The sequence below is a fragment of the Cibotium barometz genome, chromosome 63 (assembly GCF_041138505.1).
Source record: "Cibotium barometz isolate CiBa-2024 chromosome 63, ASM4113850v1, whole genome shotgun sequence".
Taxonomy (NCBI): Eukaryota; Viridiplantae; Streptophyta; class Polypodiopsida; order Cyatheales; family Cibotiaceae; genus Cibotium; species Cibotium barometz.
The window spans coordinates 25,537,827-25,565,740 of record NC_141108.1 but is presented as its reverse complement, the minus strand read 5'-3'; the positions used below and the strand labels follow the sequence as shown (position 1 = coordinate 25,565,740).

The following is a 27,914-nucleotide window of genomic DNA, read 5'->3' as shown; positions in this document are numbered from 1 at the left end:
CCTTCTTGAGCTTTAAAGCCCTAAGGAGTCGTTTCTTCTTCGCTGGTGTCGAACTGAAATTCTTCGAAGGTTGGTCCGAAGACTTTCCTTCTGTTGTGTTAGCCATAGGTGCGGAGAACTTCCTTTTATGCTTGTTCCCCTGCTCGGTAACGGGTTTCGACTTGGAAGAGACCATCGTATCATCATAGATACGAGCTGAATGAATGGCCTCGTCCAATGTTTTACATTTGTTATTTTTGACCTGTAAACGGTATGAGTCTGGTAAACCAGCTACGAAAAACCCCAAAAGAGTAGTGGGATCCATCTTTGTAGCTTTCATCTGCAAGTCAGGAAACTTCTGGAGGTAGACCTCATAAGTGAGGTGCTGCGAGGCCATGGTCAAAGCTGAAAACCGGGCAATAACATCATAATCATCGTCTTTCTTGAGGAATTCTTTCTTGAAAACGTCTTCGAATTGTGCCCAAGTCGTTGGCTTAGGGTTGAGTTCCTTCCACCAAAGCAAAGCTTTGCCGGACAGGAGACCTGCTGCTAACTGGATCTTCTTTCCATCATCATATGGATGAAACTGAAAGTGAACTTGCCACTTATGTAGTCAAGTGTCCACTATCTCCTTGGTTCGCTGCTTTTGCTCGCCCCCGAACGGTTCTGGAGTAATGTTGGGGCCTAAAGTAGAAGCCAAGGTATCCATACCCGATAGAGTAGAGAGGGTAGTGGTCAATAGAGCGATGGAGTTTTGCAAAGCTTGCATCTGGGCGGCGATTTGTGCCTGACGTTCCGTCGAAGAAGCTTCGAGAGTTACTTTGAACTCTTGGAAATCTGATTTTGACACAAAATCGTCAAAAAGATCGGCATCGGTACCTTCCGTAGGAGCCGGCAAGTCTTCGCGTTCCACAAGGGGCTCCACTCCGATTCTTGGGTCGACATCGTGAAGAGGGTATGTGGAGAGAAAATTCGATCTTTGCACAACAAAAGTGCGAGTGAACTTGAGAGCTTGAGAGCTTGAAAACTTGAGAGATGTGAGGCAAGAAGCCCACTTAAGGGGTTTATAGAGATAGCCCCAAAAGCCAAAAATCTCCAAAAGCTAAGCTTAGCTTTTGCTTTGCTTTTGTGTTTTTTTTTCTTGAATATATATATATATATATATATATATATATATATATATATATATATATATATATATATATATATTCTAAGTTCTTAAAAAAAATAAACACTTTTAAACCTTGGAGGAAGTTTTAAACTTTAAAAAAATAAAATAAAACTTAAAAAAAAACGAAAGCTTAAAAAAAACGTAAGCTTTACTTGTTTTTTTTTCTTCCTCCTGGAATAGCCGCCAGTTGGACCTGTTGACGTCACCGTCGGCTGCCTGCGCGAGTCATCCTGTCAGCGCCACCCTGCCTGCCGTTGGCTGCTACCAGCAGCTGCGTTTCAGTCGGCGCTTCACGCCAGCCTGCGCCTGCGACCGCCCGAGTATGGCTGGCCACAAGGCCACGTGGCCTGAGCGCCTACCTTGCCTGGCTTGGGCGCCTGCGCAGGCTGCGTAGGCCTGGCTGTCTGGCTACGCAGGCCTGGTCTGGGCGCTGCCTGGCTGGCTGGCTACGTAGGCCTGGCCTAGACGCTGCCTGGCTGGTTACGCACCTGCCTACACAGCCATGGGCATCCCCAGCAGGACCTCTTTCAATAACTTGGGCGGCTGTCAACCTTGCCAGTATGCAACCTGCCAGCACACACCTTCTCACACGTGCTCTCTCTCTCTCACCCGAACCAGAAAAGCATCGTGCTTTTTCTGTTTTCTGTTTCTCACCCAACTTGCTCATGCGTAGGACTGCACTCTCCTCTTCCTTGCAAAGCAAGCGACCCTTCTAAGACTACCATCTCCCATCAACATGGGTCTCTTTGATGAAGAAAAAACACATACTATTCTGAAAACTGCAGTATGAACAGAAAAACAGCAAGCTTTTTAACACATACCTTTCTTCGACCTCTTCTTCTCTACCTACCGACTTGCTTGCTCACGAAGTATGCTCTGATACCACTGTCAAATCCCCACGGATCTCCTCGTGATCGATCTTGATTCAAGACTCGAAACCTGCAAACAAACGAACAAACAAACAACAAGGGGGTGCAGGCCTACTCACCTCCCAACCATGACAGCCGTGGGCAAGCCACAGTCTTGGCTGTCCCCACCGAGCCACGAGCTGAGCTAACTAGGATGACGTACCGACCAATCTCCTCCTCGCGACGTCCCATACCGCCACGAAGCTACCCTCGCGGGCCTCGAGACTGCTGCCGGCCTCGGCTGCGTAAAGCAGGTGCACGTCTGCACTAGATCCAGGCTCCAAGACCATAGAGCTCTCACAAACTCGCGAGACTCTCTATATCCCAATAACTAACCTTGGCCACCCTTTTATAGGCTCTTGGCTGGTCATCGGGCGTCCACACTTGGGCGCCCGCCCGTCCATACTTGGGTGCCCGCCCGTTAGTATATCCCTAACTCAGCTCGTCAATCAGCCTGCCTAGTTCCAAGCTTCCCCAAGCCTCGAAACTAGTCTTGCATGCGTGTAGCACACGGTAGATACTCACTGTGCACATGACACTGCCTAGGCTGATTTGGGATGACATGTGTGCATTACTTGATGCCCCTCTTTCGGTAGATGAGCTTTGACATGCGATTCAGGCATTACCGCATGGTAAATGTCCTAGGGATGATAGCCTCTCTCCCACATTTTTCATGAGTTTTTGGGATGACATTGAAATGAGATATGGTATTAGAGGATATGTGGAACTAGTTGTTTCTCATACCGGTACAAACCCATTCGTACCGTACGGTTCGTACGGTACGAAGCCCCTTCCCCCCTCCCCCCTCTCGAAAAAAATTCCAAATGCTAAAAAAAATATAGAAATCCTGCTTAATGAAGACCCCAAATGCCCGCAATACTTTGCAACTTTCGTGTCCACTCATTATTCCATATGGGGTTGCTGAGAGACCTAAAAATCTGGCAAGGTAGACTGGTAGTGTACACTTGATTGGTAAGATGAGAGAATCTTGCTACATCACTTGGAGATCCCTGGTATAGGTAGGCTAGACTAGACAGTCAGATTCGGGTGGCCTGCCTACGAACCTCGCCTCCTTGCGCCCCCAGCTCCGCCTTTCCTTCGCTCCCTCTCCTTCTTGTGCAGCTGCGCTAGCCCCTCCCTCCTCCTCACTGCGCCATCCCCACCACCTTCTCTCAGCCTGCGCATGCCCCCCCCACCCCCTCGCTGCCTGTCGCCTGCCCCTCCCTCTCCCCCAGCCCTTCCCTCCCCCTCTCTCCGCTTGCTTTACTGATGTGTGTGCAAGCCCTTCTCCTCCCCCGCCTCAGCTCCCCCCTCCCCCCCCCCCCCCCCCCCCCCCCCCCCGCTCCGCCCCCGCTATCCTCTCTCCTTCCGCCTCGCCGTTTCCTCGTAGGGCTGTGTCCCTCCCGTTGGTGACCTCGGTCTCTGGCCTTTTCCCTATGGAGGACTCCATGGAAGCCGCTCCGACTACCCCCACCGATTCCGGTCTCCGTCTGGAGTTCACAGATGCAGATCATCAGTTGTTTGTTTCCACAGTATTCACTCGAGGCCTCCTCCTTGGTCTGCAAGATAGTGGGTAGCCGTCCGATGCGGAGAGAGCTTCGCGACCTTCTGCAAGGCAGCCTCGTTGGCGTGCCTGCCAAGATCGTCAGCGTCGATTTTTTGGGACGTGGCTACTACCAGGTGGATTTCGAGTCCCCCCAGGCAGCTCAGACGGTGCTGGCTCGGAGCCCCATTGCCCTCCGCTCATCCCGGGCGTTCCTGGCGCGATGGACTCACGGTTTCGACCCCGCTTCTGACCCGCTAGCAGGCGCGCCAGGTTTCCCCATCACTATCTGCTTTCCTGGACTCCGCAGGGAGTACTTGCCCCTCTTGTCATCCATTGGCAAGGCGTTTGGGCAGGTGGTGGAGACGCCTCAGACAGCGGCTTCAGTGATAGCTCGGGCAGCAGGACTCCCGGCCATTCGTGCTGTGGTCCCGTCACCGGAGTCCCTCCCGAAGACGATCCTCCTCCCTTGTCTTTCTGGAGGACGTCTGATACAACGCGTGGAGTATTCGGGCCTCCCCGGCCAGTGCTACATCTGTCGGGAGATGGGCCACCTCGCACGTGCCTGTCCCCGCAAGGGGGTTCATCCTTCACGTTCTGCCGCCTCTGGACCCCCTTCAGGAGGCCCGAGGGGTGGCCATCCACCTCAAAGACCGGACATCCCAGGCTCGTCTCAGCAGGCGCCATCATCTGACGAGCAGGCCCCCCCGGTGGAGGATGCCGCGCAGACCCAGGAGGCTGGCGGATGGTAGGAGGTTCGCCGGCCGAAACGCCCGGCCTGCAGGGACCGTCGCAGACACCAGCAGGCAGCACAGGCTGGCGGACAGGCGACTCCGGCTGGCGTCCAGGCACCTACCCGCACTTATGCTCCAGTCAGGGATAGGCGGCCAGCAGGTCCCACCCCGATGGTGGACGAGGATTCAGTCTCAGTGCCTGTTGAGGCCGCCGGTGGAGCCCCCCATGTGGAGACCCCGCTCCCGCCTCCCCCTGCGGGGAGCCCCGCCCCCTCCATGGAGCAGATTCCTGAGGATCCCGGGCCGCACTCCGCGACCCCCGGCCCCTCTTCCCCTCACTCAGGGAGCACTCCTTCCACCCCCCCCTCTCCCCCCCAGCCCCCCGCCTCCCCCGGCGGCCCCCCCTGACACCTCTCCTCTGGCAGATGCCTCTCCATCCTCTCCTCGCTCTACCCCCTCCTCTCCGCGAGCCACCATCCCTCCCTCGGCCTCTCCAGGATACTCCTCCAGACCACCCACTGCCCCAGGGCAGCGCAGCTGGGTAGGCCAGAGTTCAGTTCAGCGGCTGTTCCACCGCCACTCCGGGCCGGTGGAGATGGCGATCCTAGCTTCGCCTGCCACAGAGTTCTCTCCAGCCTCCCTAGGGGGACCCCCACGAGTGATGGGGCTCCCAGTGGATTACGGTTTCTTCAGGTGTCTCCAGCTGGATGCTGGCCCGTTCGAGACACTGGTCGCGCCCTTGCGAGTATGCGTGGTGTGCCATCCATCTCGTTCTTCTTCAGTGGTGGTGAGCAGCATGGTGGCCTTCTCCTTTCCTCTCAGTGTTGCCCAGACACAGCATGGGATTGCAACTCTGTAGAGGAAGTTTTGCGTGATAAAATACTGGAGTTTTCTCACCACTTCAGTGACTTGGGGCTCACGGACCTATTGCAGACCCGATTACACTCAGCCCGCATGAGCTTGTTTGGTATAGGAGATTGGCGGGCGGATCCGGTCCACACCTCACTTGAGGCGGTGCTGCTGATTCTCCTCCACGCCGCCCCGAGGATGCAGCCTACCTTTAGATACATATATGCAGAGGATTGGTCTCACGCCTATGCCTTGGACAGGGCGAAGGTGGAGTGGGGTTGGACACAGAGACAGGTCACCCTCTTTTTGGAGAGACTCCGCACCCGGACAAACAGTGACTATTCTCCCTCCAAGCCGGCGCCCAAGACTCACAGAGTGGAGGGCAGCTCATCCGGGCCGGCTGAGAGGGGTGAGCCAGTGGTGGCGGCTGCTTCACTTGCCATAGCTCATCCATGAGGATCCTCTCATGGAACATCCAGGGTCTTGGTGGACCTCGCTGCTACATTGGTCGGGGCCGACTTCGCCAGGAGATCCAGAGGGCTCTCATTGGAGGGCCCATAGATATCCTTTTCATCCAGGAGCACCACCTTTCTGCCGGGCGCACCCGCACCTGCGGGAAGATCTTGCCAGGCAGGAGTCACACTTTTTTGGTCACCGGCATATGGCTCCCAGGGGAACCAGGGTGGAGAATGCATCTCAGTCAGCGAGCAGCTTCTACCCGAGGTTGTGGATTCTGGCACTCTGGTTCAGGGTCGAGCGCAGTGGATCATCCTTCGGGTTGGGGAAGACCGCATTGGCTTCCTCAACTTCTACACCCCTAATGGGGCGACCGGGAGAGCTGAGTTCTGGAGCACCATTAGGCAGTCCCTCCCCATGGCAGACCATTGGTGCCTAGGGGGGGATTGCAACATGCTGGAGGATGCAGAGGACAGGATGGGGGGCAGCCAGGAGACCATTCATGGGCCAGAGCTTGCTGCCTGGGAGGAGCTGGCGCTGCAGGTGAGAGGCCAGGATCCGTGGACTCTCTCGGAGTTTGGCAGGATGCAGGGGAGTTTATCTTTCTCGCACTTGGATAGACGGGCCACAGGAGTTAACCTTTCCCGCATCGACAGGTTTTACATTGATGAGTGGGCTTGCGATAGAGGTGGCACTGTGGGTATACTTGCAGGCTCTTCTTTTTCAGACTACTTTCCAGTGCTTCTCCAGATCGAGGACCCTACGAGAGGAGAACGAGGCCAGAGCGTCCGGATTCCAGATTGTCTCATAGAGGAGCCCGAGATTGCGACCAGAGTTGAGCAGGTCTGGCGGGAGCTTCAGTTCAGAAGAGGATCAGCAGCCAGCGATCTTGACAGGGGTCTGCAGGAGATCAGTAGGATGCTCAGACAGGCTGCCCTGGACCGTCTGGAGGCTTTCAGAGAGCAGGAGAGGAGCCTGCGGAGGAGTCTAGCTTCCCTTCAGAGACTTCAGGAGAGGGATCCTACGAGCCCTTGGATTTCAGAGCAGATGGAGTCAGCTCGCACAGAGATCAGATCCATCGAGGAGAGGAGGGTGGAGTTCCGATTCCATGCTCGGGCATCTTTCTGGACACAGGCTGGAGACAGAGTGACTCGGGATTTCTTTGAGGTGACAGGGCCTCGCTTCAGACGAGAGGGTCTCAGGCGTCTTCGGCAGGCTGATGGCCAGGTAGTGGTGGATCCCCCCAGGGTTCGGGCGATCGCCACAGATTTTTACAGGGATCTGCTCTCTGCTGAGCCAGCAGATGATAGGGTGAGAGAGGCTCGGGAGGCAGTCTGGAGCTTCACGAGACCGGTTGTGCCGGCCCATTTGCAGCACTCCCTTCTCTCCCCCTTCTCGGATGCGGAACTGGAGGCGGCTCTTCAGGCACTTCCTCGGGGCAAATGCCCAGGAGAGGACGGTCTCTCAGTGGCTTTCTTCCAGAGGTACTGGGGTCTCTTGCATAGGGGTTTCAGATTGGCATTCCAGGAGATCATGGAGTCGGGAGACATGCCGGACAGCATGGCAGAGGGGTTGATTCACTTGATCCCCAAAGAGGGAGGAGACAGACTGGAGATTAGACAGTGGAGACCGATCACCTTGCTAGGCACTGCCTACAAGGTCCTAGCTAAGGCGATCAGCAGGCGGCTTCAGCCTCACCTTCCGGACATCATCCACTCCACGCAGACAGGCTTCATCCAGGATAGGAGCATCCTGGATAACATCTTCTCTTTCTGGGAGGCTACGGCTTTGGCTAGATTTCGGCAGGAGGATCTGGCAGTGCTCCTTCTCGACTTCGAGAAGGCATATGATCAGGTGGACTGGGCCTTCTTGGAAGGCACTATGGAGAGGATGGGCTTCCCCCCTCAGTGCATCCGTGGGGTCTCTGCACTCTACACATCGGCTCATAGCCAAGTGCTCATACAGGGCGTGCGCGGAGAGAGGTTCCAGCTCTCGCGCTCGGTGCGGCAGGGGTGCCCCTTGGCGCCCTTTCTTTTTCTTTTTGTGGCGGAGGCCATAAGCACTTTCTTGACGGCACAGGATACAGGTTTGCGGGGCCTCCAGCTCCCCATCCGCACCTCGGAGGAGCTCCTAGACTCGGAGTTTGCGGATGACACTACTGTCTATCTTCAGGGAGGGGAGGAGAACCTCCGCCGCTTCGCCTCAGCCATGGACAGGTTTTGCAGAGCTTCGGGCGCTTTGATCAACTGGCACAAGTCGTGTGGGTTGTGGGTCAGTTCTGTGCCCCGCCCGACTTGGAGGCCAGTTGATGGGTTTCAGTGGTGCCTGGCCCCCGGCACTACAGTGCGCTATTTGGGATGCTATGTGGGCATTGACATATCTCCGGAGCAGCAGATAGCCCCCCTTCTTCTGAGCATTCGGAAGAAGCTTCTGTATTGGAGTACCGCTCGTTTATCTCTGGCTGGCCGAGTGGTTGTGGCCAACCAGGTTCTGCTTGCTACCATGTGGTACATCACTTCTTGCTGGGCCTTCTCTCGGGCGTGCATTGGCCAGGTGCAGAGGCTCATCAGGAACTTTCTGTGGTCCGGTGGCGACGGGCGGCCCGCCAGGGCCAAGGTGGCATGGGCTGTGATCACTCAGCCGAGGGAGAGAGGCGGCCTGGGCATAGTTGATCCTATTTGTCAGAGCCGAGCTTTGCTTGGCAAGTTGGTGGTTCGTGGCCTCCTACCAGGCACTGAGCCGTGGAAGGAGTTTCTTGTTTCCAGGATTCTCAGCCGCACTCCTTCTCGTAGCGGCCCCTGGACCAGTGTAGCAGGGGAACCCCATTTCCCCCCATTGGGAACGGTGGAACGCGTTCCCCCATCGCGTGGACCAGTGGAACGCTGGAAACGAATGGTGGAACGTGGAGGTGGTCGAAAAAAGGTGGAACGGCAGGGAACGTTGGTGGAACGGTAGGTGGAACGGGCCAGGGAACACTAGCCTGCCGTTCCCCCACGTGGGAACGTGCATATGACGTGGATTTTTTTTTAAAAAAATGAAGCCCGTAAGCCTTGCGCTAGGCGCTTTTCGGAAATTCGCACAAGTCTGTACGCCTTTCGCCGCCCGTCGCTTTTCGGAGTTCACGCCGTTGCTGTCCACGACTCCACGAGTACAGCGCCCGTACTGTCCTGCCCGTACAGCAGCGCCCGTACTGTCCTGCCCGTACAGCAGCTGTTCTGAGTCCTGACATTCTGTACTGCATAGTACAGTCGCCCCAGCCACTGGCAGCCAGGCCCCCAGCCCTTGCACTGTGCAGACTACAGTCATCTAAAAGGCAAGGCAGCAAGAAGCTTTTCTCTTTCTTCTCTCTCTCTTTTTTTGTTTGAACTTTGAACTTTTGGTGTTTTAAAAATTACCTATGGTGAATCACAATCTGGACTGCACACTGCACAGTGCACAGTCTCTCCCCATTAAACAGAAGAAAAAAAAGGACTCATTTCTCTGGAATGGTTAACTTTGAAAGCCTATTCAACTTTTTGCCCGAATTTGCAGACATCATGGCTTACTCGGGTTCAAAGCGATCAGCTTCGAATGCTACTTGGTGGGACGAGGTTGAAAGGCTAGAAAGGTATTCATCTAAGGGAGGTGCAACACGATGGAAATGCAAGCAATGTAACAAAGAGAAGTCAGGAGGAGCAAACCGTGTGAGAGCACATCTATGCCATGTGAACAATGAAAAAGCACAAGTGAACAAATGCCCAGGGACAACACCTGAAATGCGTCGAGAGCTTTTGGCAAAGTACCCAAGTGAAGAGGAGAAAGCATGTGCACGAAAGAAACCGGCAATTGATGCATCTTACTTCAGTAGACAAGGGGAAGATGTACACTTGGGAGATGGACAACAGTATGGAGGACTTGGGAGCTTTGCATTTTCCCAAGATTCGCAGTCTATGGGTGCAAGTTCCGGCAAGCAGCAAACCTTGGGAGCAGCTTGGGATCCCCGCAAGAAAGAGAGGGTAGATGCAGCTGTTGCAAGGTTCTTTTATCATGATCATGTAGCATTCAATGTTGCCAGGTCTCCATATTTCATTGAAATGGTCCAGGAGATTGCACGGTATGGCCCAACATACAAGCCTCCTTCATATGAGACCATACGCACCACCTTGTTGCAAAAGGAGAAAGCTGCAATTGAATGTGCTTTAGAGTCTGTGCATGAAAGTTGGGCAAAGAATGGTGTGTCACTTATTGCAGATGGTTGGAGTGACACTCGAAAAAGGTCCATTCATGGCATGGTTGCTTATTCTCGAGGAAGAATGCAATTCATTTCCTCACATGATGCTTCTGGGACTGGAAAAACTGCAGATCAGCTTGTGGAAGACCGATTTATTGAGAAAGTTGGACCAGAGAATGTTATTCAGTTCTTAGCTGATGGTGAGGCAAACAATAGAGCAGCTGGTCTTAAGCTTGAAGACAGGTATCCGCATATCACATTCAGTCCATGCTTTGCTCATTGTTTGAGCAACTTATTGAAGGATGTTGGCAGCTTGCCATGGGTTGATCCACACATTCAAAAAGGCAAGGAGATAATAAGCTTCATTCAAAACCATCAGTTTATTTTGAATGAATTCCGCAAGAGATCGGCCAAAAAGGATCTCTTGAAGTACTCAGAGACACGCTTTGGTTATAACTTTCTCATGATGAAGAGGTTATCCAAAGTGCAATTGCCTTTGAAGCAGTTGGTTGTATGCAATGAGTGGATGGGATGGGCACTTTCTCGCTCAAGAGCCGGCATAGAGGTTGCAAGAACCATACAAGACTTCACATTTTGGGATGAAGTCAATACTATCAATGCTATGATGAAGCCGATCATGCGCTTGATGCGGATTGCAGATGACGGGAGCCATGCATTGGCAAGGTTTATGAGGGGGCTGACCGAATGATCGAGAAAATAGGGGAAATGGGCTTGTCTGATGAGAAATATGCAGAGGTTCGAGAATTATGTGAAGCACGATGGAATGGTTATTATTCTCCTATGCATGCTGCAGCGTATGTCTTGGATCCCGAGTTCCAAGGATGTGGACAAGAGGCCGATGATGAGGTGATGGATGGTTGGGAGACTGTGCTTTCTAGGCAGGTTCGTGATGCAGATAAACGAAGGTTGGTGAAAGACCAACTTGGATTTTATCGCAGCAAGTTGGAAGATTTGGATCGGCTGATGCTCAGAGAGATAGGTTTAAGATAGGGGCTGCTTTATGGTGGGAGGATTATGGGGCTCGTACACCACAGCTTCAATCATTGGCAGTAAGGATCTTGTCTCAAGGTGCAAGCTCCTCTCCGATTGAGCAGCTATGGAGTGTGTTCGGCCATGTTGCATCCAAGAAGAGGAACAAATTTGGGACAAAACAAGTCAATGACTTGATTTTTGTAAGTGCTAATTTGCGCTTGCTTGGTGATATGGCATCTCCCAAACCAGAGAAGTTTATATTGCTTGATGAGGAGTCCTCGGATGATGAGGAGACACATGGACTTGCAGATCCTGGTCAGGATGGGATTGAAGATTTGGATGTTGCAGATGTTGGTCTTGATGATATGGCTTTCTTGGATGACATAGATGATAGTCTCCTTGATGGCATCACTGGCAGTAGCCATGCATGATATCTCCTTACTATTTGCAATGTGCATGTCACCTTGAGGCTTGGACTTTGGACTTGGATTGTTTCTTTTATCTAGGCTGTGCCATGTGGGCCACATTTTGTGCTTTTTGTCACTTATGTCATGTATGATGTGGGCTAATTTACTTTGACTTGTGAGATCTGTTCAGTGTTAGTATCTAGCCATGCAAATTATGGTGCACTAGACTTTAGTGTGTCTCTGATTTGGTTATATAAATGAGCATTGTATGTTAAGATTTATCGTCATTTCTAGGAATTATCTAGGTCGTTCCCTGTTTCCGTTCCCCCTCGTTCCCGTTCCCCCTTTTTCTCGTTCCCGTTCCCCTGGTGGTGCTTTCGTTCCGTTCCCGTTCCCGTTCCGTTGCTACTATGCCTTGGACCCCCAGCATCAGGTGGATCTTTACAGAGCAACGATCCAGAGGAGTGGGCCTTGGTTTCGAGGAGCGTTTTGCAGCTAGCCTTCTGAGGGCCTGGGAGCATCTGAGGCCGTCACTCTTCCAGACTCCCCTGGGCACCGATGAGGAGCGCCTGAGGCAGCCATTGATCTGGAACCCCTTGATCCGACTTCCCAGTGGTCATATGGTTGGATCGCGATCTCATGTGTCGTGGGGCCCGTTGAGCTCCGGCCCAGCCTAGTCCTTAGACGACTAGATATGTTTTCAGCAGCTGCCTCTAGAGGTTCAGGAGAGGAGACTCAGCGGGATGAGGGGCAGAGAGTTGATGAGGCAGGACATTGAGGCGGCCATCCCCCGGGAGTGGCGGACTCCAGTACAGGACCCTCCACCTCCACAATGGATGGGCGTCTTTACTCGGCATGAGATCCTTCTAGCGGTCTGCGGCTCAGCAGAGAGAGTCGCCCCACTCACCTTCGAGGTGGGAGAGGGAGGCCAGCTTCAGAGGACCCGACTAGATTTGGATGAGTTCCAGGGTTGTATCTTTCAGAGGGTGCGGGTGGTCGGCTTTCATCAGAGACAGTGGCATGTAGACCCCTCACCGGCCTCGATAGGGGAGGACTATTCTTGGAGATTATGGGCTTGGGACAGCAGGCCTCTTATTCGCCTTCAGTGGGATCCAGGCGAGTGGCTTTGGCCAGATCCCTATTCGGCCCCTACCAGCCTAGGCACCCCCTTTTTTCAGTACACAGCGAGGGTGGGGCGGCGGATTTAGAGGCACAGGATAGAGGGCACCCCGGCGGCGGCCGAGCATTGGCGGCGACGGGGGCTCTCCCTGCCTTCCTTAGGGACTTCTGGCAGCGCCTTTGGGACAGCTTCCGGCCCCGGAAGGTGACGCTTTTTCTCTAGCTTACAGCGCATAGAGGACTGGCTGTGGGAGCTTGGCTAGCTTTTGGCAGACACCCAGCATCCTGCCCTCGGTGCGGCCATGCACAGGAGTCGCAGCAGCACTGCTTATGGGATTGCCCACAGGCACAGCAGGTCTGGCAGCGCGCTCTCAGGATGGTTTTTGCAGGCTCGCCAGGTGAGATGATGGTGACGTGGGGTGCGGTGGCTTGGGCCACGGACAGCGGCCCGTCCCTTGGATACGAGGACGTCCCTGGCAGTGTGACCATCCAGGTCTCTGACAGGGCGATGGCGGTGGTTCCGACGCCAGACTTCTCCTCGGCAGTCTCCCAAGAGGGAGACGGGCACAGATGGGAGATGATCAGCAGCATGACGGCTTGGCACATATGGAGAGCCCGATGCAGGGAGGCCATAGACCGCCAGGCGATTCCACCGGCGGAGGTCATACAGGCTCTCTGGGTGGACGTCATTCACACCTTGAGAGGACACTGGGGGAAACTTCAGGGCGACTCGGATCGCATGAGAGGTCGCCGCAAGGCGTTCCTCCGCACTTGGCAGCCTGGCCCTTTCCTCACCGCGAGGGGCGAGGATGTCACTTGGCACTACAGGCCTCCAGTTTGGCTCTTCTCACCTCCCGCATGTACTACTAGGTAGCCCCCCCCAGAGAGCGGCCAGCCACGGGGGTGGAGCTCCGGTGTTCACTGTATATATTATCCCTCCTTGTGAGGTGAGCTTTGTAGACGCTACACTGGGAGACCTTTGGTATTGCATTACCCATGCAGGTTCTTTTTTGGAGACATTTGGGAGATCCAATTGAGAGAGACACATCTCCATGTTCTGGTTCCTCAAAGCATTGTAGACTCCTCCCTCCCCAACCTTCCCTCACATTCAAGCTTGAAGCTCCATAGTTTGTAAGTGTTAAAAAAAAAACCATATTTTATAATACGGTATCCGAAAATTTCATATCGTACCAAAAATTCTCGTACGGTATCGTATTTTTGTACCATGACAACTATGCTCCTATTCTTACCGAGAGTCGTAAGTCTATGATAGAGTGGATTGGGACTTCTTAGAGGGTACTCTCACACGCATGGGATTTTCACAAGATTGGATTAGAGGTGTCTCTTGCGTTTATCGGGAGGCTCACAACACTGTGCTTGCTTGTGAAGGTCAAGGCGAGTGCTTCCATATCTCTTGCTCCGTATGGGAGGGCTGCCCCTTGGCTCCCCTATGTATCTCATTGTTGCAGAAACTTTGAGCATTTTCCTTCACTCCAGTGGTGCTCTGAGTAGGCTGATGATACAATGATGTTTCTTGAGGCATCCTACTCATGTTTTGCTCATTTGGCACTGCCTTGGAAGAGTTTTGTCTAGCAGCAAGGGTTCTTATAAGTCTGTAGAATTTTGGGTCAGTTACTCTAAGAGGCTTGATTGGGCCCTGATGGTAAACCAGGTGTTGCTTGCCACAGCTTGCTATATCACTTGTTGATGGTGCTATACCGTGTATGCATTAGACAATTGTGGAGGGTGATCCGCAACTTCTTATGGTTTGATGGCACATCAGATACCAGGGCCAAAGTTGCTTGGGAAACTATTATCCTTCCCAAACACGAAGGGGGGTTGAACATCCTTGATCCACAGATCCAGTGCAAAGCTCTAATTTGCAAGCTGGTGTTTAGAGCATTCCTTTGAGCCCTAGAAGGATTTATTCATGTACCATATTTCTTAGATGTGTCCTTCAGAGAGGTGATGATTAGAGGCATAGCTCTAATTTGCAAGCTGGTGTTTAGAGCATTCCTTTGAGTCCTAGAAGGATTTATTCATGTACCATATTTCTTAGAGGTGTCCTTCAGAGAGGTGATGATTAGAGGCATAGCACAAGTTTTATTTTCTCTGAGGCAGATTACCCCCCATCCCCACTAGTTTTTTCCATTACCTGGGCTTGGAATAATATGCAGATATTTTTATGCCATAGGCCCAAGCTCAGAGATGAGGCTGACATGCAGTCCACTATGTGGAACAACCTTATCAAAGATGATCTTGGTAGACCCTAGGGTGTAGCAAGATATACGCAGTGGCCAGGCTGGGAGAGATGCACAACAACAGTACTTGACTGGAAGAACTTTCAAAGTCTTCAAGATGATCAGAGAGCGGCATCTACCCAGCATCTCAGAGGGAGTCACCGATGGATTGCACAGATTGATGCAGCTATACCTAACCACTGGATCACTGGCACATTCTTAGATGAGTATCACCACTTGTGGTTGGGGCTTTTTTCTGGGATAGGCGTGCCCCTTCAAGTGATGAGATTCTCGAAACCACACAGGGAAGAGACTCTTGCCTTCTATTCCATCCAATCTGGATGGCGAATGGAGAGATGTGATGTATGGGTGATCACATCTAGTTTTGTGATCCATCCTGTGAGAGGAGCGGATCGCGCTAGGAAGCAAATCCTGTTATACTTGTTCGTAGAGCTCAGAGATGTTTGCTTCAGGATATCCCAAATTTACAAATTACGATACATACCACCTTTGCTAAGTATTGACAGCACATGGGAGATTATTGTTAGTATCACGGCGTGGCATATATGCCCCCGCTTGGTTGAGATCTCCCTACATTTTGGCGTGAGATCTCCCTTTGTATGATTTTACTCAACTTAATAGAAGTCAAATGATTTTGTTTAAATTTAGTTTTTGAGAAAGTCCCTATGCCAAGAAAAACTCACACTTAGTCCTGTTTTTCACCGAGGCAGGCTAAAATCAGATTTTTTTTCTTGTAATTTTCCATGTAAACAAAAAATCCTCATCACAAAAGATTACACCACAATTAACAAATTCTGACTGCAGTGTCAATAATCAACCAAAATTACCATGTAACTTATGTCTGTTCCATAGTCATCACCAGTAACATTCCCTGCTCCAAGGCTTCCTAGCAGCGCTTGTCCCATCTACATAAAAGTAGATCCAACACAGTATCAATATCGAGAGAAACAAAGAAAGAAAGAAAATTATATTGACATCTGGCTTATAATCTGTTGATTCTAAAAGTAAGCTAATAAATTTCTTCCCCTGGTAATTTATCCAATGCAGACAAGCACATTTAACCTAGTAGTTTGCTCAATGCAAACACAGATTGGATCTAGGATAAAGTACATTTTTCAATATAGCTCGTGCTGTATCTGACCCAGAGAATGAGATGCCATAAGGAGAAAAGTTCCCTTCATCTGTCTCGATAGCAATGCTTGTCCTGTGTCAGGTCAATTAAGTCCCATGAAGCAGAAAGTCAGCAATTCAAATCACAATCCAAGGTTATATGTGCACTCTTTAGGCATACGCACTCTCACTTGCAAGGCTATACATGTTTTTTTTTTTGTGAACTCACTGTTTATATTAAATAGTAAACTGTAAAGTCATAGTCACCTGAAGCGGGTGGAACTATGAGAACGAACTAGAAAAACTGGAAAATTCTTCAAACTGCTGGAGAGAGCTCGTCAAGATCATAGCAATCTCGAAGAGACCGGAATAGGGCAGCACAGAAATAGGGGAAGGGATGAACATCACCAGAAAAATGTTGATGATTTCTGGTGGAGTAGATGGTCCAAAGAGCCCAGAAGCGCACCCATGCGAAGAAATCATCATACCCCGGTAAAGCCGGGGACAATCTGCCAAAAATCCAAAAAAGGTGCCCAAAGCGTTGTCGAGGGAATCTATACTGCAGGAGTGTTGTCAAATGTTGAAGAAAATCGTGGGAATGCAAGCAACTCCACAACAAGTGAGGTACGGTCTCGGGCGTAAGGCAGCAGCACCAACATAAAGCTGGAGTAATACGCCTTTGGGCTAGTAGAGAGTCAGTGAGGAGATGGAATGAGAATGAGGCATAACCCGACTGTTGACGATCAAAATGCCAATCCTGTAATGAATCCTCCTCCTCAAGAGGGGGTACCGGCTGAAATGGAGCTAGAAGTTCAGCTATGGGACGCCATATCAGCCTGTGATGCATGCCTAGATGCCATTGCTTGGTGGCCCTGGGGAAAGAGAGAACCATACCATGATCATCAACCACATCCTGTACCATACATATTCCCAAAATCGATAGATGATAAGCCTTTCTTGGGTGATCCAGCGCTAAAGGCCGAGGAAAGGCTCGACTCCAATGAATGCTCTGGGATCGGAGTGAGTTCCCTGTATGTGGAGGTCTGCCTGACCAATGGATGAAACATAAGATCTGCTGCCAGGCTATAATCAAGGAAGTGGCATAAGGGCAACCTGGTATGCGCCCAGTAATATGGCCAAAAATGACATCTCAATGATCCAAAACCCAGTGAAACTGGCAAGCATCTACTTGCATGTGTGCACACATGGCTGCCAACATCTTTGTCCAGGGCTGCGTTTGACGGACAAAGTCAATAAGCAATGTGGCCTTACATGCCAGCATGTAATAGTGAATGTCGAGAATGTTCAAGCCCCCATGCATTTTGGGCGAGCACACACAAGCACGTTTGAGCAGATGAAGCCCTTTGTGATCCGATTGTGTTCGCCAGAGACATGCAATGGCATGAAACATAAATGTATCAATCTGCTTGCTACTCCAAGGTAACAAAGGAAGGTGAAAATGACTGTATGCCATGATGATCGGCTGATGATCGGCTGGACAATTTGCAAGCGGACATGCAAAGACCAAGTGGATAGCTTCCAGTAATCAATTTTGCACTCCAATCGAGTAAGCACCCATGCCATCTCATCTTTCAAAGAAACATCCCAGCCAATCGGGTATCCCAAATGCCTGATCAACTGACCGGGTGGAACAATCTGACCTCGCCAAAGATAGTGGCGGACTGATAACAGCTTCGACTTTTGAACATTGACATGCAACCCAACTGCCAATCCACTGGGGTATTTCTAGGGAAGGAGGAGGAGTCATCAGCATAGGCTTGTGCCGCAAAGTGAGAACGATCTGGCATCGCAATACCATGCAAGCTGCCCTACTAGGTAAGCTTGTCAATATATAACAGCAAGGGGTGTGTGGCAATGGCATAAAGCAGCGCACTGAGTGGCAGTCCTGACGTACCGATTTACCCAAGGTCCAAGCGGCCGAAAGTTCCCAACCAAAAATGCCCTGGTATAGCCAATAAATCACATTTCGCATTTTGGGTCCAAAGCCCATCCGATCCATCACCCCAACTATGAAGTCCCAGTGGACAATGTCAAATGCCTTAGCAATATCCACTTGTAGGATCAAGACATCCGGGTCGATGTACTTGGCATACTCAATACCCATGTAGGCATTTGCTATGTTGTCCATAATCTGCCTCCTGGGAACAACGTCGTATTGTGTTGGGTGCAATCCCGCGTGAAGGTAGCCCTTAATGCGATTAACTACCATTTTTGTGACCAATTTATAAACAACTAGCATGAGAGAGATGGCCCCCCAGTCGCCTAAATTCACACAGAGTTGCTTTTTTGGGAGCAATTTCAGAAAGCCTTCCTTCCAAGAATGAGGCAACATGTCATCACGCCAACATTGATTGATCATGCATAGCAATGGAAGCTTCAATTCTGGCCAAAATGTGTGAAAGAATTCAACCGTCAAACCATCCCACCCAAGAGATTTCCATTTGCCCAAACCTCTAAGTGCAACCTGTAGTTCTTCCTTCGTAAAGGACTCTTCCAAGAGCAAGGCTATACATGCACTTAAAACCTCTCACAACCTTTTTTTTTTTTTTTGTGGAAGCACTGTTTATCTCACACACACACACACACTCTCTCTCTCTCTCTTTTTGTAAAAGCATTGTTTTCTTTACTATATTAAAAAGGACGCCCTCAAGGCGAGGGAAAACTTCCTAGGATGAAACAACGAAAAAACAACGCCAATTGGCCATCATCGATCCGATGCAAATGGATGCTGTCAAACAAATACTGACGAAAGGATTGACGAAAGTAGTGATAGCGTGCAATCCTTACGGAATGAAAAACCAACTAATTTTCTGCACGCAATATTGTCCACAAAGCCCAATATCTAGTCTAGATTAGAAAGGGTCGTGATCCAATCTAGAAGACCACTTGCCAAAAAGCTTAAAAAATCTAGAGAAGGAATACCCTAGGAATCTAAGTTTAAGAGTGTGAAATTTGTCTAAGGAAACTTTTGGTCTCTCGACAAGACCAAAGAAGATGCATCATTGTTTCCTTTATGCAACGACAAGAAGGGCATTTCGCAGCAGCTATGTGTCTTTTTCAAGAAATTCTCCACCTCGGAGAACTTCCAACAAGCATCACCATAAAAATAATCTAGATTTGAGTGGCAATTTACCATGCCAAATTTTCTTCAGGTTTTATTTTTCCACCACCGAGTTGTCTTAGTGACAGGCCAAATCTTATTAACTCGATTGGCAAACCAAGGCACAGGAATAATAAACCTGTAGATCAAAACAATAGAAACCTAAGAGAGTCTTAGAAGGTCTACCCGACCATTGAATATATTGTAGAACAAGCTTCCAATCTGCAAAGAGATGAGAGACCTAAGGGCATCCAGAAATCTTATCCTCCACAGCCAAAAAAAAGCTCCCAGTGAATTAGCTACCATTTGCCAAATGCATTTATGTTCACATTAAAGCAAAAGGCTGCAATCATAAGCGTCCAGGGTTGTTCCTGCGCGAGAAAAGTCAAAAACAGAGTGACTTTGCATGCCAAAACATGATAATGGATATTCAAAATGTTAAGCCCTCCATGCATTTTCAGCAATCATATGAACTCATACTTAAGGAGACGCAAGGCCTTCTTATAATGAGAACATTGCCAAAAGATCTCAATGCCTTTTGTCATAAAACAAGAGATTTGTTTTTTAGACCATGCCAAAAGAGGGAGAAAAAACTGAATGTAAGCATCAAAATGGATTGAACTATTCTCAATTCGACATGAAGTAGCCGAGTAGAGGGTTTCCAATATTTCAACTTAATATATATATACCTAGATGAATCCAGAAACATGCCCAAATTCACCTTTTAGGAACGTGCATGTTATATACTCATGGTAGTCAACCCACAAGACTATATAACTATCAACTCCATTATGCATAGTATGGACTAGATACTACGACATCCCCACTAACATCATCAGTGCCCAGAACTCTATGCATAGCGTCGACAATAAGCTATGACATCCGTACTCACGTAATCAATGCCCAAGAGTAGGTGCAGGTTTGTATAAGGTTAGTCCAAAAGAACATGCTTTATAAAACCAGCGAACTGAGTTTCTATCACTCTCCGGAGGTGATGGGCATACTCAACCATGATAGAGACTAGCACTCAAAGTCTGCTCTAAGGTATAACAACAAAGAATCACAAAACATAGGAAAGAACCGAACTAAGTCTATATTAAGCTAGAGCGAGAAAGAATTACAAAAAGACTAAACAAGGCCTACTCTAAGTTAAAACAACAAACCCTACTCTAAGCTAGAACAAGCCATTTTTACGAAAAAAGAGCATTGAATTATAAATTAAGTGGGCTTTTCAGCTCCCCACTTCTATAAAACTTACTGCTTATCATTTTAAACATTCCAAAAGCTAAAATACCAAAGATAAACTTACTACGATTCATGAGAGAACGAACCTTTTTCAAAATCTTATTGAAACTATAACGTTTTCGATAAGCAACAAAATAAGATGACATGATTAAGAGATAAAGGCTTCTTAAATTTGAAAAGGCACATCTCCGCAAGCAACCGGGGCAAGAAGGCAAGGCTATCAAGCTTGCGAACACGTATTATGGTCCATTAGAAGTTAAAAGATTAATGATGTGGCTTTTCGGTTGGCTTTACCCAACCATTGGAAGATGCACAATGCTTTCCATATCAGTTTATTAAAGCCATATGTTGAAACACTCCACTTTGACTGCTTCTACATACTTTGGGTTGAGCTTGTAGGCCCACCCACGAACGAGTCGAGTTCCTTCCTAAAGTGGTATGGTGTTAACACCAATGTCGGCTGGAACTTGTATGTCCAGGCGAAGACATCCTTACAAGATTGGAAGAAGGTGGCATCTTGCACAAGTAGGGTTGGGTGGTCCCACAGCCAAGAGGTTAACGGGATGGGATGAGGCTCTTTTGAATGCCGAGGTTGAATTCCTGAACGAGGTCTTGGCAAGAGAGAAGGGAGAGAGGTTCCCCTGTCTCAGGAGGTAGGGGCTCCGGTAGTCGGTAAGGGAGGGGCTAGTGCGGCTGATACCCATGCAACCAGCGACACGCGACCCTTTAGGGAGTGGAAACCCACCATACGGTCCACCATTCTGCCCACCACTAGAATTGGGCGGCCTACCATCAACCTGCTTCAGTAGTGCACTGAGACATTGTCGGACACTGGGGCTAATCTAGAGAACAAAGAGCTTCACTGTCATTGTATTTTCCCTAAGTAGATCTTCCACACAGAAAGGCAGAAGCGGTGGTTTGGAATGTGGGAGGGAGGGGGTATGTGGTTTGTCTGATACAAAGGGGTGGTTGTGGAGGTCCTTGTAAGCTTCCAAGAAGGATTGGCCTATGACTCTGCGGGGGAGTGGAGGGGTGGTATTATTGGGCTCATCTCCCATTGTCTCTTCAGGCATGGCCTTCCTTTGTGATTGGGTGACCACTATGGCCGATGGTGGATCCTCATGGATGGTTGGTGTGGGTATGACAAACACACCAAGGGTGGGGGAGGACGGCGAGCACGTGGAAGGTGGATGTCCTACGTAAATCAAGTGGGTGGTCGGGGCTGACTGGAATGCGAAGTCAGATGAAGTGGATGCCCATTGCTTGGGACAATCCGGAGTATAGTGATCCTTGGATTCTGGACAGTGCCTGCAGGGTGCTGCACCTCCAAGAAGGGGGCATCGACTTTGGTAGTGACCATATTCCCCACATCTATAGCAGAGGACAAGGCAATTGCGGGGTTGGGGGGGGCAAGTAGGATGATTCATGGGGACTGTGACCATAGTGGCTGGTGCAAGAGGATTGGGAATGAGTGGTGGAAGGTAGGTCACCTCTGGAATAGGTTGGCGAAGGGGAGGTGTAGCAGTGTGGAAGGTTGGTGGAACAGTAAAGGAGGTTGTGGAGTAATGGGCAAGGTTGGGGGCTGTTGAGGTGGGGTGAGGGACTTGTTGGTGATGAAGTTGACAAAACCCCTTCAGATAGTAGTAGTCTTTGTCTTCATGTCCACCCTTTTTGCAAAGGGAGTAGTACCTCCTCTTTGGGCATTCTTGGATGGTGTGTCCCAATGAGTGGCATATAGCACCACAACCCCTTCTTGGCTTCTTGTCGTGTCTTTAGTTCCTCAATCTCCCTTCTGAGTTGGAGCATGGTAATTTCCTCGCTCAGAGATTTTTGGCTCACTTTGAGTGCCTCCAGCTCCCACTTCAGCTCAGCCACCAGGTCATCCAGTGGTGTCACCGTTGGCTGTACAGAGCCCACATCACGCTCAAACATGAGTCCTGCGTTTTCTAGTTGGGAGGCTAGCTCCTAGAATTCCAACAAGGTAGTTGGTGGGGGCTGACTCTCCCAAACCTTCTGTTGGGTGCTCTAGGGCAAGGCCTATGTCACCCACCGATGCTCCATGAAGTCACCGGGGTAAGTCGGTACAGCACTGTGGTCCGTGTCATAAGTTCTGACACCCTCTCCCCTGATAGCAGTTGGAGCTTCCCTAGTTCCCGGACAATGAGGTCCTCATAGTTACCACGACGGAAGGTGTGGATCTTCAAGGTGGCCCAGTCCGCAAAGTGGTCAGTTGGAAATTGACTAAACCACTTATCTACAGAGCCTTCTAGAGTGGACGAAAAGAGTACCAAGAAGGCATCCTCCCGCTCAAGGCCTCCGCTCCTGGAGAATGCGGTCCTCATAGTTACCAGGACGGAAGGTGCAGAGGAAGGTGTTCTTCAGGGTGGCTGAGTCTGCAAAGTGCTCAGTTGGAAATTGACTAAACCACTTATCTGCAAAGCCTTGTAGAGTGGACGGAAACAATACCAAGAAGGCATCCTCCCGCTCAAGGCCTCGGCTCTTGCATATAGAGATGAACCGCTGGATATGGTCATCTACATCTTTACTGGACGATCCTTTGAAGGTTGGAAGCTTGACATTGACTCGGCCCAGCACCGTGGAAAGGGGTTCCGCGCCAAGAGGATTGGTTGGATCACGAGGGTTGGCTTGGCCCTCCAGCATTGTTACCGAGGGTGGGATTACCAAGGTTGGCTGACACGGAAAGGTGGGAGGGGACCCCTAGGTGGTACGTAATTGAACCTCTTCTGACTATAGCAGCATATTGAGAGAGGACTCTTGGATGGGCTCACGGACTACCACGGCAGTGTGTATTGGGCATACAAAGAGGACACAAAGATAAGGGTGAGCTAACAGGACTCCAAGTTTTGAGAGTCCCATCAAGCATGCCAAATTTTAGTGCACCTGTAGTAGCACGGTTGGTTGCCCAGCACACTAAAGTGGTGCTTTTCTCAGGATAGTATGTCCAGAGTCCTCAATGCTCATAGCGCACCGCACATATGAATAGACAGAATGGAGTGGAACACAACGCAAGTGAAAAGTTGCAAGAGTAACAAGAAAACTGGACAACACTTGTACTACTCTAAGACACAGTTACATGCCCTTCACTGTACCGTGCACACCCAGCAGAGGTCACAGTGAGTAGGACGACAGACATGCTCAAGTTGATGACAAGTGACTACAACACCCCCAAGGGTAAGGCTAGGATGTAGTATGAAGGATGAAGCATGAAGGATGTCCTTCAAGATGAGTCGAGGAACCGTATAAGCATTCCTGCAAGACATGGTAGAGTCGGTGGAGTCCATGGCATCTCCTATCTCTGGTAGATGCCCTCGGAGTGTCGGCCTTTGGTAGAATCTCCTCTCTCTCGAAGATGCTCGTTGCAGTGTCGGTGCGGTGCCTTCAATGCCAGTGCGTGCACCTCGCATGCATCTGTTGGTGGTGCGCCTCAACAAGCGTACACTTGGACGATGGCTTTACAAACTTCACCTATATTTTGACTTGATGGTTCTTATCGTCATCACGATAAACGGCCCATTTTCTTGCCTTGTGGGCTTCCATAACCTGAACCATCCTGGCTTTCCTGTGTTCCACCTGTAGGGGGGTGAGGTCATCTCCAAGGTATATTTTGGTGGTTCAGAGGGTGGCTCACGATAAACGGACCATTTTCCTGCCTTACGGGCTTCCATAACCTGAACCATCTTGGCTTTCCTGTGTTCCACCTGTAGGGGGGTGAGGTCATCTCCAAGGTATATTTTGGTGGTTCAAAGGGTGGCCCTCTTCTTAAAGAAAGCCAAACGGGACTCTATATCTTTGAACTTAAGGAGGAGAGGCCTCTCCCTCGTCGAGTCCTTCCCGGCTCGCCAAGCATCTACAGAGAACAGCGGCAAACAAAACAAGGGTGCGAATAGTGGCGAACAGTGGCGGGAGAGAGGGCAAACAGGGGCACGAAGAGAGAGAGAGAGAGAGAGAGAGAGAGAGAGAGAGAGAGAGAGAGAGAGAGAAAGAAACATGTATTAACGTCTACTAGAGGCCGAACTCGACCTATGAGACAAATCAATGTACAACTATCAATGTCTTTTGGATGTCCAGAAAAAAAAGGACAAAATGAACATGAAATAAACTATGAAAGTACTGAGCTAGTGGGGGGTGTGATGGATGGAGCACTACTGCTAGAGGCTCAGTATGCAACCTAGAGAGAGAGAGAAATGAAATGAAATGAAATGTTATATTAACGTCTTCAAAAGGCCATAATGACCTATGAGACCAAAAGTTACATCATGGTGGATCTGATACAATGTCTGGATAAAAAAACCCAGAAAATGAAAAATAAAGATGATACTACTGGCACCTAGAAAATGAAACTGGAACTGGAAGGTACACTATGGAGGTACCTCCATCTCATAATATGTGCCGCATCGGACACTGGCGGATCTCCTCAATATCCTTTGTGGTCAGCACCCTGACTGGGTGTCCCGCATGCCTCGCAAGAATAATCCGAATCTGCCGCTGCAACCTCCGTCTATGCTGGGATGCCCTCCTCCGTAGTCGTGGGCGTCTGGACCACCCAAGCTCAATCGCACGATCAATCAGTGTACCCCTGGTGTGGGCGGTATCCATGTCCTGCTGCTGCTGTGGTCCATCTGGCGCAGTGATGGCTGGACTAAAGAAGTCTGTAATGTGCCTCTGAGTCTGGCTCTCTGTGCGCCTAAGCAGGCTATCTCTATGTCTCCGCAGCTCAAGCAAGAACAATCCCAAACACCTCTGGTCCTGGTACCCCATGACTCTGGAAAGTGGTCCAAAACCCTCTCTGAATAAACAGTGGAAACGACCACGTATCTCATAGTATGCAGTACAATGGCATATATAATGCAGCTCTGTCTCTGGCTCCCTATGGCATACTCGGCATATCCTGGCCTCAGCTGGTATACCTCTATATCGGCCAATCTCAATCTCAAGCTGGTGTGAGGATGTGCGAATCTGACCAATAGCACATCGTACTGCATGAGACAAGTGTACATCCATGTAACTGGGTCTGATCACAAAACCATCTGCTGTGAGCTGAAGAAAATGCTCTCTGTAGAAAGCCATCTTCGTGCCCAGCTCCTCAGTCGGCTGTATCCATGTCCTCCTAATGTCCAGCTGAACTAAATCCTGACGGATGAGTCTGGTAATCTCTGTCCGTGTAAGAGTGAGAGAGGGTGCCTCCAGAGAATACTGGAAGGGAGGCAATCTGTCCATGCTAAAACCATGTGCCTGGAACCAAGATGTCATCTGTCCATACCAACAAGCCGTGTCTCCCTGTAAAGCTAACTGTCGGGAGGACTCCAGGGCGAGGCGTGCATATCTGTCTCAGGGGAGATCCCACAAGCCATGTATGTAGGAGACTGATCTCGTAAGAGCCTCAATCACCAGAGGGGCAGCCGCAAGCTCTGCTCGAATAATCTCATGAGGTACCACAGCCTTGGCTCTAATAAGCCTAGCAATCATAGATACCAAAGGCCTCTCCATACCTCTCCACCCGCCTGCGCTGTGATGGCCCACTGAAGGTCCCCATATCTGCACTCCATAAAGCATAGCTGATGTCACTAGAGTGTCAAAAAGCCAGAGTTTCGTTCGAGGTTCCTGAAACTGAACCTGCGAACACATCCTCTCCAAACCACCCAGGGCTGCATGTGCTCTAGTCAATCTAGTCTCTGCTGCTCTCCTCATCGAAAACACTGGCCCACTGAATACTACCCCAAGATATGTATATGCATCTGTATACTCCACAATCTCCTGCCCATATGTAAATGTGGAAGCTGATCGCCTAACCCACTGCGGCGTGGTGTTAAACACCATAACCTTGGTTTTGCCAAGGTTGACAGACAATCCACTATCATGTGCAAACTCATGTAAAGCATCCAGATGACGCTACATACCCTCAGGGGAGTCAGAGATCAACACAATATCATCAGCATATAACAATAGTGGGATCCATGTACCTGCTAGCTGGGCTCCTCTGTCCCCCAATCTCTCAATGTAGTCAGAAGCCTCATCCACATACATACCAAACAGTGAAGGAGATAACGGGCAACCTTGCTTCACTCCTATAGTGGAGTGAACCAAAGTAGAGACCCCTTCTGGGGTGCGTACCTGTCCTGCAAACTGATCTGTATAAAGCCATAATTCCCCATATGAGCTCTGTGGGTACCCCCATCTCCTGTAATCGCCTCATCAATCTGGCTCTGGGCACTGTATCAAATGCTTTGCGGAAGTCCACAAAGCTACAATAAATCCGTCGCCCATGCGACCTGCCCTCCTCAATAATGGCCCGCAAAGTCAAGATGTGGTCAAGAGTAGAGAAACCTCTCTTGAACCCTGCCTGTCCCTCTGCTCGAATGCCAACTCTCTCTGCCCATCTACTCAACTGCTGCTCAAGAATGGATGCATACAATCGTGCTAGTGTGTGACCAATCATAATAGTGCGATAATTCCCTGGCTGCATAGGGTCCCCTGACTTGATGAAGATAGGCACGATGGTGGACCTACTCCAAGTCTCGGGTAAGCCTTCGCACATAGCACGATTGAACATCACTGCTAGAAGCTCTGCCAGCATGTCTCTCGCATGAATAAAGTGCTCAGCAACCAATCCATTGTGATCATATGCTCTCCCAGTCTTCATCCTATCAATGGCCTTCCTTACCATCTCTGCGGTAAAGAAAGTACATGTCTGTGGGCATGGTGCTGGCGGGTCAGGAAAAGGTGTCTGTCCAGGAACTGTATATAGAGATGCTGCATAACTACCCCAGACCTCTGTAGAAGTGATGGCCAAAGCAGGGGAGGACTCATGAAACAGACGCCAAGCCTCCCTCGAATCCTGGCTCAAGAACAGCTGGTATAATTCCTGCTCTAGCTGAGCAAGGAAGGCCCGCTTCTTCCTTCGCACAAGGCGTCGGAAGGCAATACGTGACTGTCGGTGAGTAGTGACTCCCAAAGCAACCTCCCGCTGCAGTCGGGCTCTGGTCTCTCTGCACTCCTCATCATACCAGCTGTTCCGGGGCATACATCTAGAATGCTGTCTCTGTCCAGGCTGAGTATGTGGATATGCCTCTCTCGCTGCATCATGTAAAGTCTTTGTCAGTATATGGGTCAACTCCTCCAAAGGTCTCCCTGGCTCCTCTGTGTACAGACGTCTATAAATCCCATCTGTGTAGACAGCATCAGTCTCTGAGGTAAAAGTATATCGAGTGTGATCTGCCCCTCGTGTCCTCTGAGCTGTGGTAAAGTGAAAAGAGATAGTCAATGTCAACAATGCATGATCCACTACTACCCCAATGGGCCGAGATCCAACTGTGAAGTCCTCAATGCATGAAACAAAGCTGGGCATAGCCATAACATAATCCACTGTGCTAGCACCATGTCTATGTGGAAAGCAAGTAAATCCAGCTGCTGACGGAAACCTCTGCAAGCCATTAAGTATGGCCAACCCATGCGCAGTCCCCATATCTACCAAATATCTCCCATACTCTGTGCACTCCACATCCTGTGAGCGTCTGTCTAATCCCATATCCAGAGTGTCCAACTCTCTCAGCATCTCCTCCGAGGTATCATAAAAGGCTGTCTGGCGGTTGCCCGTCCGGGCATTAAAGTCCCCTAACAGGATGATGTCTCCATCCCTAGAGAACTCCCATATGTCATCATCTAGCACAGAGAAAGGAGACTGCCCTCTAGGTGCTGCATATGTCGATGTACTAGGAGCAAAATAGCATATGGCAATATACAGGAATCTGCTTGTGTCGGCCCTCAGTCTCACCCACATATATCTGGCC

At 50.0% G+C, this 27,914-nt stretch overlaps 1 protein-coding gene across 4 annotated transcripts in view; it reads right to left on the bottom strand.

Annotated features, from left to right (window-relative positions):
- Positions 1-27,914, bottom strand: part of LOC147603879 (uncharacterized) — a 91,044-nt gene that overhangs the window by 7,986 nt on the left and 55,144 nt on the right. For all 4 annotated transcript variants that reach the window (XM_086796196.1, XM_086796198.1, XM_086796195.1 and 1 more), the window contains 2 exons: positions 15,741-15,834; positions 15,458-15,535 (listed from right to left, as the gene is read on the bottom strand). In XM_086796196.1, coding sequence (XP_086652322.1) covers positions 15,458-15,535; positions 15,741-15,834 — 172 coding nt within the window. The remainder of the gene's footprint in view (positions 1-15,457; positions 15,536-15,740; positions 15,835-27,914) is intronic.